This window comes from Dioscorea cayenensis, chromosome 17, assembly GCF_009730915.1.
Source record: "Dioscorea cayenensis subsp. rotundata cultivar TDr96_F1 chromosome 17, TDr96_F1_v2_PseudoChromosome.rev07_lg8_w22 25.fasta, whole genome shotgun sequence".
NCBI classification, from domain to species: domain Eukaryota; kingdom Viridiplantae; phylum Streptophyta; class Magnoliopsida; order Dioscoreales; family Dioscoreaceae; genus Dioscorea; species Dioscorea cayenensis.
Genome location: NC_052487.1, coordinates 7,800,456 through 7,817,001, shown reverse-complemented (window position 1 = coordinate 7,817,001; position 16,546 = coordinate 7,800,456). Strand labels below are relative to the sequence as shown.

The 16,546-nt window shown below is 33.3% G+C and overlaps 2 protein-coding genes across 2 annotated transcripts; both read left to right on the top strand.

The window, feature by feature from the left end:
- Positions 1-421: 421 nt before the first annotated feature.
- On the top strand, positions 422-5,091 carry LOC120280508 (endoglucanase 6-like). The gene is made up of 9 exons (XM_039287366.1): positions 422-753; positions 915-1,127; positions 1,925-2,125; positions 2,858-2,947; positions 3,027-3,191; positions 3,310-3,594; positions 3,706-4,054; positions 4,149-4,241; positions 4,321-5,091. The coding sequence occupies exons 1-9, from the start codon at positions 550-552 to the stop codon at positions 4,620-4,622; spliced, it is 1,902 nt and encodes a 633-aa protein (XP_039143300.1). The 5' UTR covers positions 422-549; the 3' UTR covers positions 4,623-5,091.
- Positions 5,092-11,713: 6,622 nt separating this feature from the next.
- Positions 11,714-12,487, top strand: LOC120281091 (protein LURP-one-related 11-like). The gene is made up of 3 exons (XM_039288020.1): positions 11,714-11,938; positions 12,167-12,232; positions 12,320-12,487. The coding sequence occupies exons 1-3, from the start codon at positions 11,714-11,716 to the stop codon at positions 12,452-12,454; spliced, it is 426 nt and encodes a 141-aa protein (XP_039143954.1). The 3' UTR covers positions 12,455-12,487.
- The last annotated feature ends 4,059 nt before the right edge of the window (positions 12,488-16,546 follow it).

The window sequence follows — 16,546 nt, the reverse complement described above, 5'->3', positions numbered from 1 at the left end:
TTTTAATTTTTCTCTTAATATAATAACCAACCATTGGATGAGCCTCTACAAAAACAATCAACGGTCCAGATCATTTAGTATCTAGTGGGCCCCCATCTTGCAACTGCCTAACCTGCTTGCAATAACTCCCATCCATCAATGCTTTCAGTTGTAATCTCTTCAAATCAATGAAAACTGCCATAAATCATTAAAAAATAAAAATAAAAATAATAATAATTTGCAATAAAAAAGAAAAAAAATTAAAAAATTAAAAAAATAAGCCACCGACTGTTTTTAGAGAGGGAAAAGCACAATTGTGAAGTGCCCACACATGATATGTTTTTTTTTCTCAATGACTGACAAAGGATCTAAATCGAAATTTTAAGAGTTTGAGGGGGTTTACTGAATAAAGTTGCAGGCTTTTATTGCATATATAGCAGCACCCCCTGCTGCTGCTCTTCACAGAGCTCAACCCAAAATTCTCAGCCATTGTTGAGGGTTTATCAGGAGTTTTAGCTGATAAATCCCAACTACATTGCTATCTTGGGTGTTGTTTGTGGTGATTTGAGGATGGGTTGTGGTAAAGGTGTGGTTTTGCTTCATTTGTTGCTTGTTTTGGTGGCATTTGTTGTTGTTGATGCTGGGCATGATTATGGGAAGGCTCTGAGTAAGAGCATTCTCTTCTTTGAGGCTCAGAGGTCTGGGTACCTTCCCAAGGATCAGAGAGTTGGCTGGAGAGGCAACTCTGGACTCTTGGATGGAAAGGCCAGTGGGGTATGACTTCTAATCCTCTCTAATCTTATAAAAATGAGTTCATTTTCATTTCCTGTTTTTTTTTATTAGTTTAATTTTTGGTGAAGAGATTTCATTTGTGTATGTTTTTTACTCTAAAGTTGTGATTTTTAGTGGTTTTTGTTTGGTGTTTATGTGAGCAGGTGGATCTGGTTGGAGGATATTATGATGCAGGGGATAATGTGAAATTTGGGCTCCCAATGGCCTTCACCATTACCATGATGTCTTGGAGCATTTTGGAATATGGTAAGCAAATGGGTGGAAGTGGAGAGCTAGGGCATGCCATTGAGGCTGTGAAGTGGGGCACTGATTACCTTATTAAGGCTCATCCTGAACCTGATGTTCTCTATGGAGAGGTAAATTCCTTCTCTGAGTTTGATTCTAAAGATATTTTTTTCCTGTTTAACATGTTAGGGCTTTTTTTACCTTCTGTTTGACTGCATTTTCTTTGGAAAATGAAGCTTCTTTGTGTTTTATGCATTTCTTAGTTCTCTGTTACTTTTCTTTTGCTATTATTTATTCAGTTAAAAAAATATTATAGTATTCATTCTGTAGATTTTAGTCTTCAAACAGTTTGATGATGTTATGTGGCAAAAGATGATGTTAAGTCCTTTGTTTATGTCCTTTTAATGTTATTTAGAAATAGTTTGTGATTGTTTTGGCTGTTTGTATAAAAAATAGGGGCCTGTTCCATTCTTTTCAAACATGATTTTTCATTGTGGTTGGTAGACAGACATAAGTCAAACTTGAACAAATATATTTGCTCAAATTCTTTTCTTATCTTACTAGAAAACTTTAATTGGTTTGATTTTGAGCTGGTTCCGCATTTTCCAACAATATTTGATCTCTAATTGCTTAATCTGGGCACCAATTGATGGTTTAACAACTCCATGATATGAACCCAATGATGCTAACCTTTCCAAAGTGCATGGAAACAACATCAGCAGCTTGTGGAGTTCTTGGCCACACAGACAATGACAACTTACCTTTGCCTTGCTCCTCCAATTGAAACAAGTTTGCATGTTGCTATATTTCTCAAAATTTATCAAAAAGATGAACAATAAAATTTATTAGCTGCAAAACCATGGTTTCCAATTTTCAATGATACAGAAACTATCAATCAAGATTTTTAATATCATTTCTAATGGTGCAGGTGGGCGATGGGAACACCGATCATTATTGCTGGCAGAGGCCGGAGGACATGACAACAAATCGACAAGCATACCGGATCGATGCAAGCAACCCCGGCTCAGACCTTGCCGGTGAGACTGCTGCAGCAATGGCATCAGCTTCCATTGTTTTCCGGCGATCCAACCCGGCCTATTCCAACCAATTGATCAACCATGCCAAGCAGGTATAACAACATTCTACTGAAACTTTATCATTGCTGCAACTGTTACTCTAAATCTTCATTGTGGTCCACTTGAGCATAGTTGGGACCCAAGTGCACGTTCAGCTATTTATGCTTTGTGTTCTTTTGGTTTAAGTGTCACATGGTCTGCTTGTGTCGGTGAGGACATACACTCTTCTCTGTGGACCCCACATTTGTTCCTGCACTTGTGAAAAGACAGATTTACCCTTGTGTTTCTGCTGTTATCCTTCCCTGTCTGATTATCTGAACCAGGGTGCAATGGTCTAAAGAGTTGCAGGATTTTGTTGCCTAGTTTCTTGTGACTCATATTTTTAGTCCAGCAGTTGATAGGTTGCCTCCTTTCTTTTTGTGAGTGCAGGCATTTTACTTCTACTTGCATAGAATCAGTGAACAGTCATGTAGAGAGTGGGGAGTGGGCGTGAGTCTAGAAAGATAAGGAGTTGTAGTGCTTGCGTCACTCTTACTCGTATATTTGTTATTTATATAGCTTCCACTGGTTGCTTAAGTGGTTCACTGCCAATGGGCTGTTTGTGTAGATAATGCTAACCAGATTTATACTGAAAGCATACAAAATTTCAGTACTATTTTGTTCATAGCTTTGGTTTGGTGGTGAAAGAGGCTTTACTGATTCTTTTGAGATCATTTGTGCAAACAATTATAATTAATCATACCACTAACTAATGATCCCATTGTTACTATTGTTGAAATTTGCAGCTCTTTGAGTTTGCGGATAAGTACAAGGGAAAGTATGACAGCAGTATTAGAGTGGCTCAGAAATACTACCAATCTATCAGTGGATATGCTGTGAGTTCTCATCTTATGCCTCATTACATTAACTGGTAGACAATGTTGATTAATCATAATGCATTGCCATGGTGTTTAGGATGAGTTGCTCTGGGCTGCTGCGTGGCTGTATCAAGCTACCAATGACAATTACTACCTAGATTACCTCAGCAACAATGGTGATGCACTTGGTGGAACTGGTTGGGGCATGACTGAGTTTGGTTGGGATGTTAAATATGCTGGTGTTCAGGTCCTTGCTTCCAAGGTATCGATGATAAGTAATTCTCCTTGTATGGCCATGCAATGACTTCAGTCATTTTAGGCATCTTCTTTAGTGCCCTCCATCTATTTGCCATTGATTATTGACTGTTATACATGGACAGTTCCTTCTTCAAGGAAAGGCTGGTCATCACTCATCAGTCTTGGAGAGGTACCAGCAAAAGGCCGACTACTTTATGTGCTCATGCTTAGGAAAGGGCACCCGCAATGTTCAGAGAACACCCGGAGGGTTGCTTTTCCGGCAGAGGTGGAACAACCTTCAGTTTGTAACAGGCGCATCGTTCCTATTGACTGTGTACTCAGACTACCTTGCTTCTTCCGGAAAGAATGTGCAATGCCCTTCTGGAACTGCCACACCTTCTGAACTTCTATCTTTCGCCAAGTCTCAGGTATATATATATACATATATATATTCCTTCTGTTTACAATATTCTTAACCTATGTGACATGGTTATAATGTGCCTAATGTTCTTGTTTCTAATTGCCATTATGTTTCTCAGGTAGATTACATACTTGGGGACAATCCGAGAGCAACGAGCTACATGGTGGGTTATGGTAGCACATACCCACAACAAGTTCATCATCGTGCCTCATCAATTGTGTCCATCAAGGTCAATCCCTCATTTGTGAGCTGCAGGGGAGGGTACCAAACTTGGTACAGCCGAAAGGCCAGTGATCCTAACCTCCTAGATGGTGCTATTGTTGGAGGACCTGATGCCTATGACAACTTCGCCGATGAGAGGGACAACTACGAGCAGACTGAGCCTGCAACCTATAACAATGCTCCTCTTCTTGGGGTCTTGGCTCGTCTCAATGGTGGCAATGGTGGCTTCAATCAGCTTCTTCCTGGTAAGCCATTCAGCCTTATTGACATCAAGTTATCAACTCACATGGATATTATATCAAATTGATCAAGAATTATGAATATTTTTTTTTGCTTCAGTTGTTGTTCCTGCTCCAAATGTCCCGGCTAAAAAGGAAAAGCCAATTTCTTTGCCACAGCCTCAGCCTAAGCCTATGCCATCTCCTGCTCCAGGTAATGTATTGCTCGGCTTGTGCTTGGTGTGTATAAGGTATGAAAGACTAATTTTTAATAAGCTTTCTTTGTGATTCAGTTACCAAAGCATCATCACCATTCACCATTGTACAAACGGCAACAACATCTTGGAATGCCAAGGGTAAGACATACTACCGCTATTCGACAATTGTGACAAACAAATCAGCAAAGACAGCAAAGAACATCAATATATCCATTTCAAAACTATACGGTCCAATCTGGGGGCTGAGCAAGGCTGGCAATGGCTACTCAGTCCCAACCTGGCTCAGCTCCTTGCCTGCCGGAAAGAGCTTTGAGTTCGTTTACATTCACTCAGCCTCTCCAGCCGACATTTGGGTTTCAGAATACACACTAGTGTGAAGAAAATCACCTCCAAACTCTCCGAAAAAGACAACAAGGATAAAACAGAAAGAATTTGGTTTGTGTTTTTGTGGTTGCAGTGCTTATGGTTGTGCAGCAAATACAGCTATGCTAGAGGAGGCTTCTTTTTACAGTCAAGTCTCCCTTTACCTCATCTTGTGTTAGTTTTAGGAGTGTTTAGCTTTTATATATTTATATGTATGTTAATAAGAATTGTAGAGGATTTGTGGAGAAAGGAGTGAAGAGACATAAATGAAAGTGCTCATCCTCTTTCTCCACTGCCTTCATTAGAGGTATCCATTATAGAACTATTTGAGTGAGATTGAGAAAGAAGAGTTTTGGTTGAGAGGCTTGTGAAGTGGTCCTCAATTCCATCTCTTTAAATGAGTTTGTTTTGCTTTAAAACTTGCATTTGTTGTAAGCTTTGTCTTCTTCCACTTTTTAATCAAATGAAGAGTTTGTGTTATCATGTTTGCTTGGTAGTGTTTAGATGTGTTGCTTGAATTATGGTGTTTATTTATTTTTTTAAGTTTCTGAGAAGGATTTGTAATAAAACCTACATGAAATAAAATGTTTATTAGTAAAATCAAATTTTTATAAGATTTAAGGGAATTTAATAATTGATAAAAATTATAAATGAGTTATTAATTATAAAAATTAGTTAATTAAAAAGGGAAATTCATTCTCCTGTGATGTATGTGTGTTTATACATGAAAGGAAAAATGGTTTGTCTAGTTTGCTAGTTATGTGTTTTATAAATTTAATAAAAAATTTCATAAAGTATTCTAATGAATGGTGGGCAAGCTATTTGAAAGGGAATGAACTCCATTCATATGTTCGCTTCTGTCAAAAAAACATTACGTTAGGGGACAAACTTTGCCAAGATAATGTTCTCTCATAATGAAGCCCATTTAAACAAAAAATTGAAATTAGAAAGTAAATATATATACTACATAAATGTATATAACTCTCCATATATTATATATTATATATATTTATATATCATTAAAGTAGAAGGATAATTTGCTCACAGATGTTTCACAGAACAAAATTACATTTTTTTTTTATTACATTTAAGTTATATATGTATATATATACACATTATTAAATTAATTGTATAATCTCCATATCTATATCAATACATATTATTAAGGGTGTGTTTGTTTGGGTGTATTTGGTTTTACGTGTAAAACCAAATATTTTACTTTATGAAATTTATTGTTTGTTTGAGTATATTTGCAAACTCTGATATAATTGGGATTACATTACAATAGCTTTTTTTAGTGTATTTGGTTTTAGGTGTAATTGTCATACAAGTCCCTGTAATTTTGTACTTTTCTACCCTTTTAGTCCTTGCAATATTTTTAGATACAATTAAGTCCCCAAATTTGGTCGAGTTGGGTCGTTCTAGTCCACGGCAATATTTTTTAGTATAATTAAGTTCTTGCAATATTTTTTGGTAGAACACTGGGATATTTACGCCGTAGACTAGAATGACCCAACTAGATTAAATATGAGGACTTAATTGTACTTAAAAATATTATAAGGATTAAAAGGGTAGAAAGTACACAAATACAGGGACCTGTACGATAATTAAACCTTGGTTTTACGCCCAAATTGGGCGTAAAACCAAATCCCAGGAGTTGAAAACCAATGTATATACATACATACATGCATAGATACACATACACATACACATACACATACACATACATATACATTTATATAAACATATACATGTATTTTTACACATATACATATACATACTTATATACATATATGTATATATATACTTATACATATATATACATATATATATTCATATACATATATATACACATTCACATACATACATACATACATATATATATATATATATACCCATATATGTATATGTATATATGCACATACATATATGTATATATGTATATGTTTATACATACATACATATATATACTTATATACGTATATACATATATGTATATACATATATATACACATACATATACTTATACAGATATATATATATATACTCATATACATATATGCATATATACACATATAAACATATATATATATATATATATATATTCATATACATATATGTATATATGCATATATACACACATATACACATGCATTTTTCAATTACAGATTTACAAATCCTTTCAAACAAACATAAAATTTTATGATACAGTAATTTCAGTTACATCCAACCAAACACAAGATTTGACTGCACTGTATTTTAAAAACCAAATATTTCTAATTACATTGCAACTAGAAATCCACTCCATTTAGAATTACATCCAACCAAACGCCCTATAAAATAATTGTATTGGAGTGTCTTGAAAAACAATTTTTAATTTTTTATTAAATAATTTAAAAAATATTTATATTAAATTTAAGTTATTATTTACATTTAATATGATATTAGTAATGAAAACCATTTCATTGCATATATTTGTTTTGCATTGGATAATCCATTATTGCCAATTCATATTTTCTATTTATATTTTTTAAAAAATATTTTTTAATAAATTAATATCAATAGTCTAAAATAATAATATTTTTAAAAAATATTTATAAAAATTTATTATTTGACATGTTGCTTTTTTATAAATTGGTTTATATATTTATCTAGGTAGTCAGAACAGGACCGGACCTTTTAAACTGAGAAGGCCAAGGTTCAAGGGTCAAGAGGTCCAACCGCGGTCGAACCTGGTCGAACCGGATTTAATAAATAAAAATATAAAATAAAGTATATTAATTATTATATTAATTTTAAAATGAAATACACAACCTATATTAATTTTTAAAACAAATAAATAACCTATCATACACGTATTCATACATGCATACATAACATCAAATCACATCTAAACGTTATTATGATCACAAAATATATACCATCCCCTCCAAGTCTCCAATAAGGAAGCCGGCGGCACTTGCAACACCACATCAACCCCTTCACAATTCCTCTTCAAAAAATTATACCCAACATCTATCACCAATTTCTTCATCACTAATGACTCTGGCTTTGCACGCACATGCAAGTGACCCAATATAAACGCTGTCCTTGACTCACACGCCACGTTCAACTCTTCAAGCTCATCTCGTACAAGCTCATTTTCCACAGCAAACCGAAACTCGTGTTGTGGAGATGAGATCGGTGAAGACAAGATCGGTGTAGACAAGACCAATGCCAGGGACTCGAGCAATGTCGAGGCTCTCGCCGAGTGCTAGAAGCCAGCCTAATGATACTTTGTTGTGGAGATCGAATTCGTGTTTCTTGACTATCGGTGCCGATGCTTGATGGAAGAGAGATCCAGACTCATGAGATATGTTTTGTGTCACCGCCGCAAGGGTGGAGATTGGAAAAGAAACGAGGATTCATTCTTTTGCTTTGACTTGATAATAGATATTAGGGTTTTTGATAATTGATTGTTGAACCGGATGAACCTGCCGGTTCATTCGGTTCAAGGCCGGTTTTTTATTAATCCGGTTTTATGTATTGAACCAAACCGGCCTAGTGCCCGGGTCCGGTTCAACCGGGTTGGACCGGCCGGTCCAACCCGGTTTTGACTACCTAGATATTTATAAATATATTGTTTGAGTTATTTACTTTTTACTTAATTTAAAAAATAAATAAATAAATTAATTAAAAAAATAAAAAAATAAATAAATAACATCTTAAGCCTCTTCTCCATCGAATGTGTCAAATCTGAATATATTTAATAATACAATCAAGTAAACTAATATGAAAAAATTATAAAAAAATATAAGAAAATGAATTAAAAAAAGTAATAAAAAGGATAATTACAATTTTTTGCTAATCAAACTTGTTTTATTTTCAACTTTTTAAAATATACAATAGTTAGTGTATCTAAACATATTTTTGTTTTTAAAAAATTGACAACAAAACAAAAACGAAACAAAAATAAAAAAACGAAAATGATGTCAAATGACTTTTCAAAATCAATTATAGCTATTGAAAAAATCTTCATAGAAAAAAAATATACCAATAGTTTACATTATAGGAAATTTTTATTATTTTTTATTTTTTTAAATTATACCATGTAATTTTTAATAAATAATAATAGATAAATATAAAAATCTAATTAAAAACTTAAAAAATTAAGAGAAAAATGTTTAAATCCTCAAAAAACACTGAAAAAATTAACTCAAAGCCTTAGGCTTCTGGATTTACACTTATAAAATTATAACATTAACCAAAAAAAATTAGTAGAAAGTTTTAAAAATCCATAAAAATCATTAAACAAATAAAATAATTAAAAATAAAGAAAAAGAGAGAGATGAACACTAGAGAAAATCAACAAAAGAACCATTGATGAAGAGCTTCACTTCGAGATTTATTTTATTTTATTTTTTATTTTCTAAAAAAAACCTTTGTAAGCTTTATTTGTGTATTTTCATCTCCTTCTTGCTAATTTCACTCATGCTTATCACTTAGAGAAAGCAAAATAGAAAAAGAACAAACTAAGCAATCTTCAAAATATACCTCACAAATCCATGAAAATTATTAAAAAATAACTGAAAATAAAGAAAAAGAGAAGGATGGTCACTAGAGAGAAAATCAACATAAAAGAACACTACAAGAAAGAGGACCTATAGCGGCATATTTTTTAGCCGCTATAGGTCCCATTTTATCTTCAATATTCTTATAGCGGCAAATAGCCAATTAGCCACTAAAACCTTGGTCGCTATATGTTTATTACAACAAATGTACACTTTTGCCGCTATCCCATCTATTAGTATTATAAATGTATAATGATCTATAGTGACGGAAAATTTTGCTGCTATAAATCTTATAACGGCAAAATATTTCTGCCACTATAAGTACTATAATGTTTAGATCTATAGCGGTGGAAAAATCTACCGCTATAAGTTCTATAATGTTTAGACCTATAGTGGTGAAAAAATCTGCCGCTATAACCCATATAGCTTACCCAAAATATTAAATCCATCGTAGATGCCTTAATAGCTATCAAATATTATTTCTAATATTAACAAACAAATATATAAACATATATATGAGACAACATCAAAAACAATATTAATAATTTATTAATCTCTCACATTAAAAGTTACAAAAATGAAAAACTAAAAAAAAGCATAAAAAACTTTTTACACACATGAGCGACTAAGGATGAATCAAAACCACCAGACAATAAAACTACAAATGAAACGTTAACTCATGAGCCTCTTAATCACAACCTAAACAAAATCAAGAATATAATAAAGTTCAACTATGAACTCAAATTCTCAGTTCTTCCAAAGTTTTAAGTGCTTCAGTAATCTTTGTAGCTTACATCCTCAAAAGCCTTTCTCATTAGCTGCAGATCATAAAGAGCATAAGAAATTGACTCCGAGTACAATGAATGGTTGTACCATATCTTAAATCCACCTACTTTGCTCGAATAGAGATGTCCAGGTGGAAAGGTCTCAAAATGTTCACAATCATCAATCAATCCTTTTATTTATGATGATATCCAAACAAAACCTATATAGAAAAATTAAAAAATCAAACATCCAAACAACTAGAATAGAAGAAATTTAGATTGAATTATATATATATATATATCATCAAGACTCCATCCAATGTAGAGGGATGTGAAACCAATGATTAAGGGTCTCGACTATTTCTTTCTTTCTTAGATAAATTCATTATCTGCAATTTTCAATCAGAAAGTATATTTGTATTAAATACTATTTGTTATCAGAATGACTGTATTTTACTGTTAGAAAAATACCTCAGGATCCAGTTGAGTGGCAGAAATGTTCCTTGATTTTTCAGTGTAATTCTGCATTTTGTGATTGGGATTATCTTCCTTATTATCATCATAAACGTAAAAGCCTTTGCCTGTAGCTTCACCTGCCAGAAATTACACAAAACGGATGACCAATAACTAAATTGAAATGCTGAAAAACTAATTGAACTTAATACCCATCCTCTTATCCTCAAACATCAGAGGAATTAGCATTGAGCTTAGCGTGGTATCACCATCCCCACAGACGACCGTTCTCGAAGCTGAAATCTTGCACACCGTGCTCCTCTAAGAAACTTCTAAGGCCGATCCAAGGTTGGCTAATTTAATTCTAAAAACTCAAGCAAATACTTGAATTAGTTGAAAATTCAACAGAGCCAATTTATTTTCAGAATTTTAATCTAACAACATTTAGCCAACACTTAAAAAGGTTCATTTAGAGGTTAAATTGTGTCCTATAAATATATAATATTTTTTTGAGTTACACATAAGCTCAGCTGAAAAATTAATTCAGTGGTATGTTGCTACATAAAGCCTTTGATTTCTCTGAAGAAAATTTTTGTAGCCCTAGCATCAATCTAGATTCTGAAATTTGTAAGAAAATAAACAAGATGAATGATTATTGTCTACAAAGATTTCATTTCCTATCAAGAATAAATTGTTAGCATCATTATCTAATTAATGCATTACTGATCATTTATTTCACATGCTAATGAAAGTTACTAACCATCAAACCAGGCTGGTAAGATTTTCAAATACTAGATAAAGAATCCATTGATGCAACTTGAAACAAATAGCAAGAATCCAGAATTGCTTACAACTTCAATGTTTTAAAGAACAATATAAACAACCAATAGGAAGCAGAACTCCTTTAAATAATACTTAACCAGTCTAAATCATGTTCTCTTTTCAAAGTATAACAAAATTGCACAAAGAGCAATTAGTGATCTAAGCAAAGTTTGGATATTTAGTGTTTGTGGGGATGTATTGCAGCTTTCAAGCATAAAGATATCAACATGGAAAGGTTTAATGAATAAGATTTGACCACAAATATAAAAATCAACCAAATGTCAACATAAATCCATGAACACATGAAGTTTGAAGAACATAGAAGTTGGATAAACTTGGATTCTATTAAATTCATTTGCATGCCTAAAACGTGTCTAAGGATATTTATCTACCATATAACTTGCTTTGATGGAAATATTAACCAATGAAAACAAGATCTTAAAAGCCAACCAGAGTGCACATAAATACCATACAAAATGATTGAAGATAGGAGCAATTCATTCTTTGGCACATCACATGGCAAAGATATATCCTTCTTCCTCTTCTTCTAACCATAAAAATTCAATGAAAGAACTGTATACTATATGGATGAAGTCCCTAATTTTGAATGAAAATGGCTGCACAATATATGACTCCATGGAAAACTTGGTTTATTGTGTCGACAACTATGATTCCAAGTGTAGATGTGAAGTCTACGTCATGGATCAAAGCGGCCGAGTACTGCTAAAGCTGCTCAGAAAGGTAAGATAATTTCTTTATCAAGGCAAAACAAGTCTCAATACTAAACTCCATTCTCCTGTTGAATCAATTCTGCAGAATCTTAGAGTGTTTGGAAGGTGGGAAGGATATAAATGTAATGGCTCAAATGAAGAGATGAAGCCATGTTTTAGGATCAAGAAAAGATTTCTAAAAGGCGAAGAATCATATTGTGAAGTATGGCATGACAATGGCCATATCATATAATATAAGGTGGTTGAATTGCCCGAAAAATCATCATACAAGATGATAGACCTTGCAAGCAATATAGTAGCAGAGGTTAGTTTTTCTTATATAAAATAAGCATTTTCAGTGCTAAGCAAATTCAAATGTCCTTAACTAAATCTTTTTCCCCCAACTTTTCAGGTGAATAGGAAGCAAACAAGCAGTGGAGTTATATTAGATGACGATGTATTAACTCTTAAGGTAGAGCCAAACATAAACCAATCCCTTATCAAGGGATTGGTGGTTGTGCAAGGTTTGATTAACCATAGAATGTAAAGCCTAGCTAGTCCTTAGTTTTGCTAGTGAAAATTTTCCACACAGTTTGGAATATACAGAAGGAACCATAAATCATGGTGCTGTGCACTAATGTAATTTATAAATAGACCAACAAGTTTTCATGTTATGATAGTGAAAATGTAAATAAAATGTTCACATAATATTTGGGCTTTAACACATTGATGAAATGACTATAAGAAATGTATTTTAACTCCGTTACATAACTAATAACAAGCAAAAGAATCTTATTTTAGCATTTGAAGTAGCACAAGTGCAAACCCAAATTTTTTTTTTTTTCATTTACCAACAGAATCCAATGTAGCTGCAATGTTTATAGGAGCATACACAGAATTAATTCATTTGGAACTTATCATTTTGACCTAAATGCAGTTTCTTCAACACTTTCATTTACGAACTGCAATAAAAGGATTAAGAACTACTTCACTTTGTAGGAAAGACATGAAAAATGAACTTGAGTGTGCAAAACTATTCATCCTAGCATGTAACCCATAACAGTAATTTACAAACAAATGTAGACAAAAAACAGATGGACCACACTGTAGTCTACTCTTTAACACAAACAAAGTTCAAACTGAATCTAAATTAAATGCTGCTGGGAGTCCAAGTTCAGGGATAACTACCTGCATAAGGTGTTGTTGCAGGAAGATCATTTAAACTTTAAAAGACCTGCATGGTTCTTGGAAATTGGAATGCTTACCAACTAGCACACATCATGATATGTTTCAATCAACCTGCAAGATAATTGAACCAAGGTAATGTTACTCATACAAGTTTAGGTACAGAAATTACAATCATTCAAACTGTACATCTTGAAACACATCTACACCGAAAACAATTGCACATTAGTTTCTGCTTATGACCTGGCAAAAAAGCTTATTGAGAAAATTTTGCATTCGTATTTCCATTAGTTTCACATTCCATCAACAATTTTAATTCCGGCTCTTTTGTCCCATTCCTCAGGGGAGAGAGCATATGCCATTATCTTCTCATGACCATGCCAAAGTATCTAGAAAGAAAACAAAATTAACCAATATTATCTATTCAAACAGAAATTTACAAATAACTCTATGTTGTTTACACATTATAAGATCCTAATGTACATAGAGCTTCTTCAACAACAATTTCTAATGTAAAGGTGGATACCAATACACTATTAAATGTCTAATATTCAACGGTGGCATGTAGTACATGCTATTGCCAAAACCCAAACTTATTTAAATTGCGTGTCACATCAAAGTGTTTCATTGAATTACAAGATAGGTTAGTGACCCATGTCCTATTATGATGGTTCCATATCAACAACAATTGGATAGAGATAAAGGCAATATATAAAGATCTTTGTTACCTCCATCATCAGGCTTAAGCAAATGAGATTTTCCATTTACAGCTTTCTTAGCAGCAACATTTGCATTCTTCAGCGCGGGGGCGCCACCACTAGTAGAGAAATTAGATGGGTTCGGCGCCCGGTAATGAAATCTAGTCTTACTTGAATGATGTTGTTGTTGCTGAGTGTCATCTTCCTAGTTGGAAGATTTTGATGTGGTAGGTCCACGGGAGGCAGCAACGATGCCGTACATGTCGGTGGCACCAAAGTTAGAGCTCTGGCTGACCATGGAGTAGAAATCGGTGTGGTTGAAACTAGAGTCACACGGTGTCAGATTACACGAGGATTGAAGCAAATAGATTTCGGCATTGGTGAGGTTGGACGGCCGAGGCGTGGTGGTCGAGAACCCATGTAAGTGGCACGAGTAGATGTCCAACCGTGAAGCACTAGAGCGCCGCACAGTGACAGGCAGCTTACTATCTTCTTTAATCTCAGCCTCCAAATGCAACAATGACATCAACAAGGAATGCTTTGAGCCACCAAACTGTCACGCTCCACTCCAAGCTCCAAACAATCTCTCCACACAACAAACACCTTCAACATTCACTCTTATACATGTGTCTGTTCAGACTTCATGGTTCTACCTATTTGACATGCTATATTTCAAGGTTTTGGTAACTCATCTAGGTTGGAAAGATTTGATAACTTTATAAATTTTCTGCCCATGCGTTTGTATAATCATCATAGAAAATTTTTATTCAATGCATACATAACACCAACTGGATGGTTTAGCATAATTCTGAACAACTTATTTGTCAAATTTAAAAATTATGTAAAATTCAGGATAATTTGAGAATTCATAAGGGTTGAAATACTAAATTTCAAAATTAAATCAAGGCTGAACAGCTCAAACATCCCAAATGCAATCAACAAACCCTAAACCCACCTAATCGATCAGCAAACAAAATTCAGATGAGATTGAAGGGGAGAGGGGGGTAAAGTGAAGGACCTGGGAGGAGGATACGGCCACTAAGGCCAATGGATCCATTGACAAGATGGTAGAAGTCACGAAGGATGTCATTGGAGTGACTGATGTCATGGATGCGATCACCGGAGACGACGATGGTGCCGTTTCGGAAGACACGGGAGTGGGGATCCATGGTGAAGATGACTCTATTGTAGAGTTGAAGGGGAGCAAAGATGGAGGAAGAGCTCGGCGGAGGCGCTGCCATGGCGGTGTTGACGATGGGGAAGTGACGGGAAAGTGGTGCTCGGTTGCTCTTTGGCCACTGTGGAAGTGAAGGGAAATCGGTGCTCGGTTGCTCTTTGCCATTGTTTTGTGATGTCTTTATAATAATATATAATAATATATATTTTGAAAGGGGTGATATTACCTTTTAAACCCTCGTTCCAAGGAATTTTTCATTTTTTAGTTTATTTTTTTAATTTTTACAATTTTTATAGTCTTTTTAAGTCCGTTGTCTCATTTTATTTTACTATGGCTTTGGTATTAAAGCTAATTAGTTCAATTTTTTTATTTTAATTTTTTAAATTGAATTGATATCTACATGAATAGAACCATGGATTTCTTTTAACAAAATAGTCCATTTGCTTAATTTTTTTTTTATGGAATCACTTCTTTCATGTGATGTAACTCACTGTTTCCACAAGGAAAAGTCTTGATTTTTATTGAGTTATTATTATTTATTATTTTAATGAAATTAATAACTTAATTAATTATAGCCCAGCATCTTGCTAATTTTAATTGGCTTTGTATCACCGATTATCAAGGACACACTCATTTCCTTGATCACCCTTTTTTTTTTTAAATAATTCACATAATAAAAAAATTGTTTGTTTGTAATGACACATTTTTATGAATAAATAAAATAAAATAAACATATTTAATGATTTTTTTAATTATATTACAAAAATTTTGAAATAAAAAATTATACATAAAATTCGGGATAATTCAAAATAAATAAATAAAAATTTAAAATTTTTTCAAAGATAGTTGAAATAAAAAATTATCCATAAAATTCAGAATACTAAGTTTTTTCTATTTATAATTTTTATTTAAATAAATGATAAAAATAGTGAAGATCATTTCAACCCTTAAATATAATTTTTTAAATTTAATATATGTAGCTGCTAATACATGAATTTGCCGCTATAAAAACTATTGTTTAAAAAAAAATTAACTTGTGCTTATAGTAGCTCATATAAAAATTTGCTGCTAAAAATACATCTCTAACAACTAATATAAATAATAAGCCGTTATAAAAATTCATAGCGACAAATTTATAAATTTGCCGCTAAATTTAGTCTCCATAGACCAACTTTCTCGTAGTGGAAGAGCTTCACTTCAAAGTTTATTATCGTTTAAAAAGAAAAAGAAAAAAAAAAAAAAAGGCTTCGTGAGCTTTAGCTCCTGTATCTTCATGTCCTTCTTGCTAATCTCACCCATGCTCTTATTAAGACACCACACACTTAGAGAAAGCAAAATAAGAAATGAAGAAATAAACCTATGCCCAAAATATGTCTCACAAGCATATAAACTAAATAAAAGAGCATGAGAGAGATAAGTGAAAAGAAGTCTCACTCTCTTTCAAAAAGAGATACATTTAAATATTTATTAAAAAAAAGTAGAGAGAGAGGCCGGATGGCAAAAGAAAGAAGGAAAAAAAACTTGCATGATTCGATTGCTTCTTGGACTTTGTTTCTGTTTCTTAGATATGAAAAATGAG

Coding starts and splice junctions, on each gene's coding strand:
- LOC120280508 (XM_039287366.1), top strand. CDS start 550: ATGGGTTGTGGTAAAGGTGTGGTTTTGCTTCATTTGTTGCTTGTTTTG. Junction 754..914: donor TGGATGGAAAGGCCAGTGGG/GTATGACTTCTA, acceptor TTATGTGAGCAG/GTGGATCTGGTTGGAGGATA. Junction 2,948..3,026: donor AATCTATCAGTGGATATGCT/GTGAGTTCTCAT, acceptor CATGGTGTTTAG/GATGAGTTGCTCTGGGCTGC.
- LOC120281091 (XM_039288020.1), top strand. CDS start 11,714: ATGGCAAAGATATATCCTTCTTCCTCTTCTTCTAACCATAAAAATTCA. Junction 11,939..12,166: donor TGCTAAAGCTGCTCAGAAAG/GTAAGATAATTT, acceptor ATATAATATAAG/GTGGTTGAATTGCCCGAAAA. Junction 12,233..12,319: donor CAAGCAATATAGTAGCAGAG/GTTAGTTTTTCT, acceptor CCAACTTTTCAG/GTGAATAGGAAGCAAACAAG.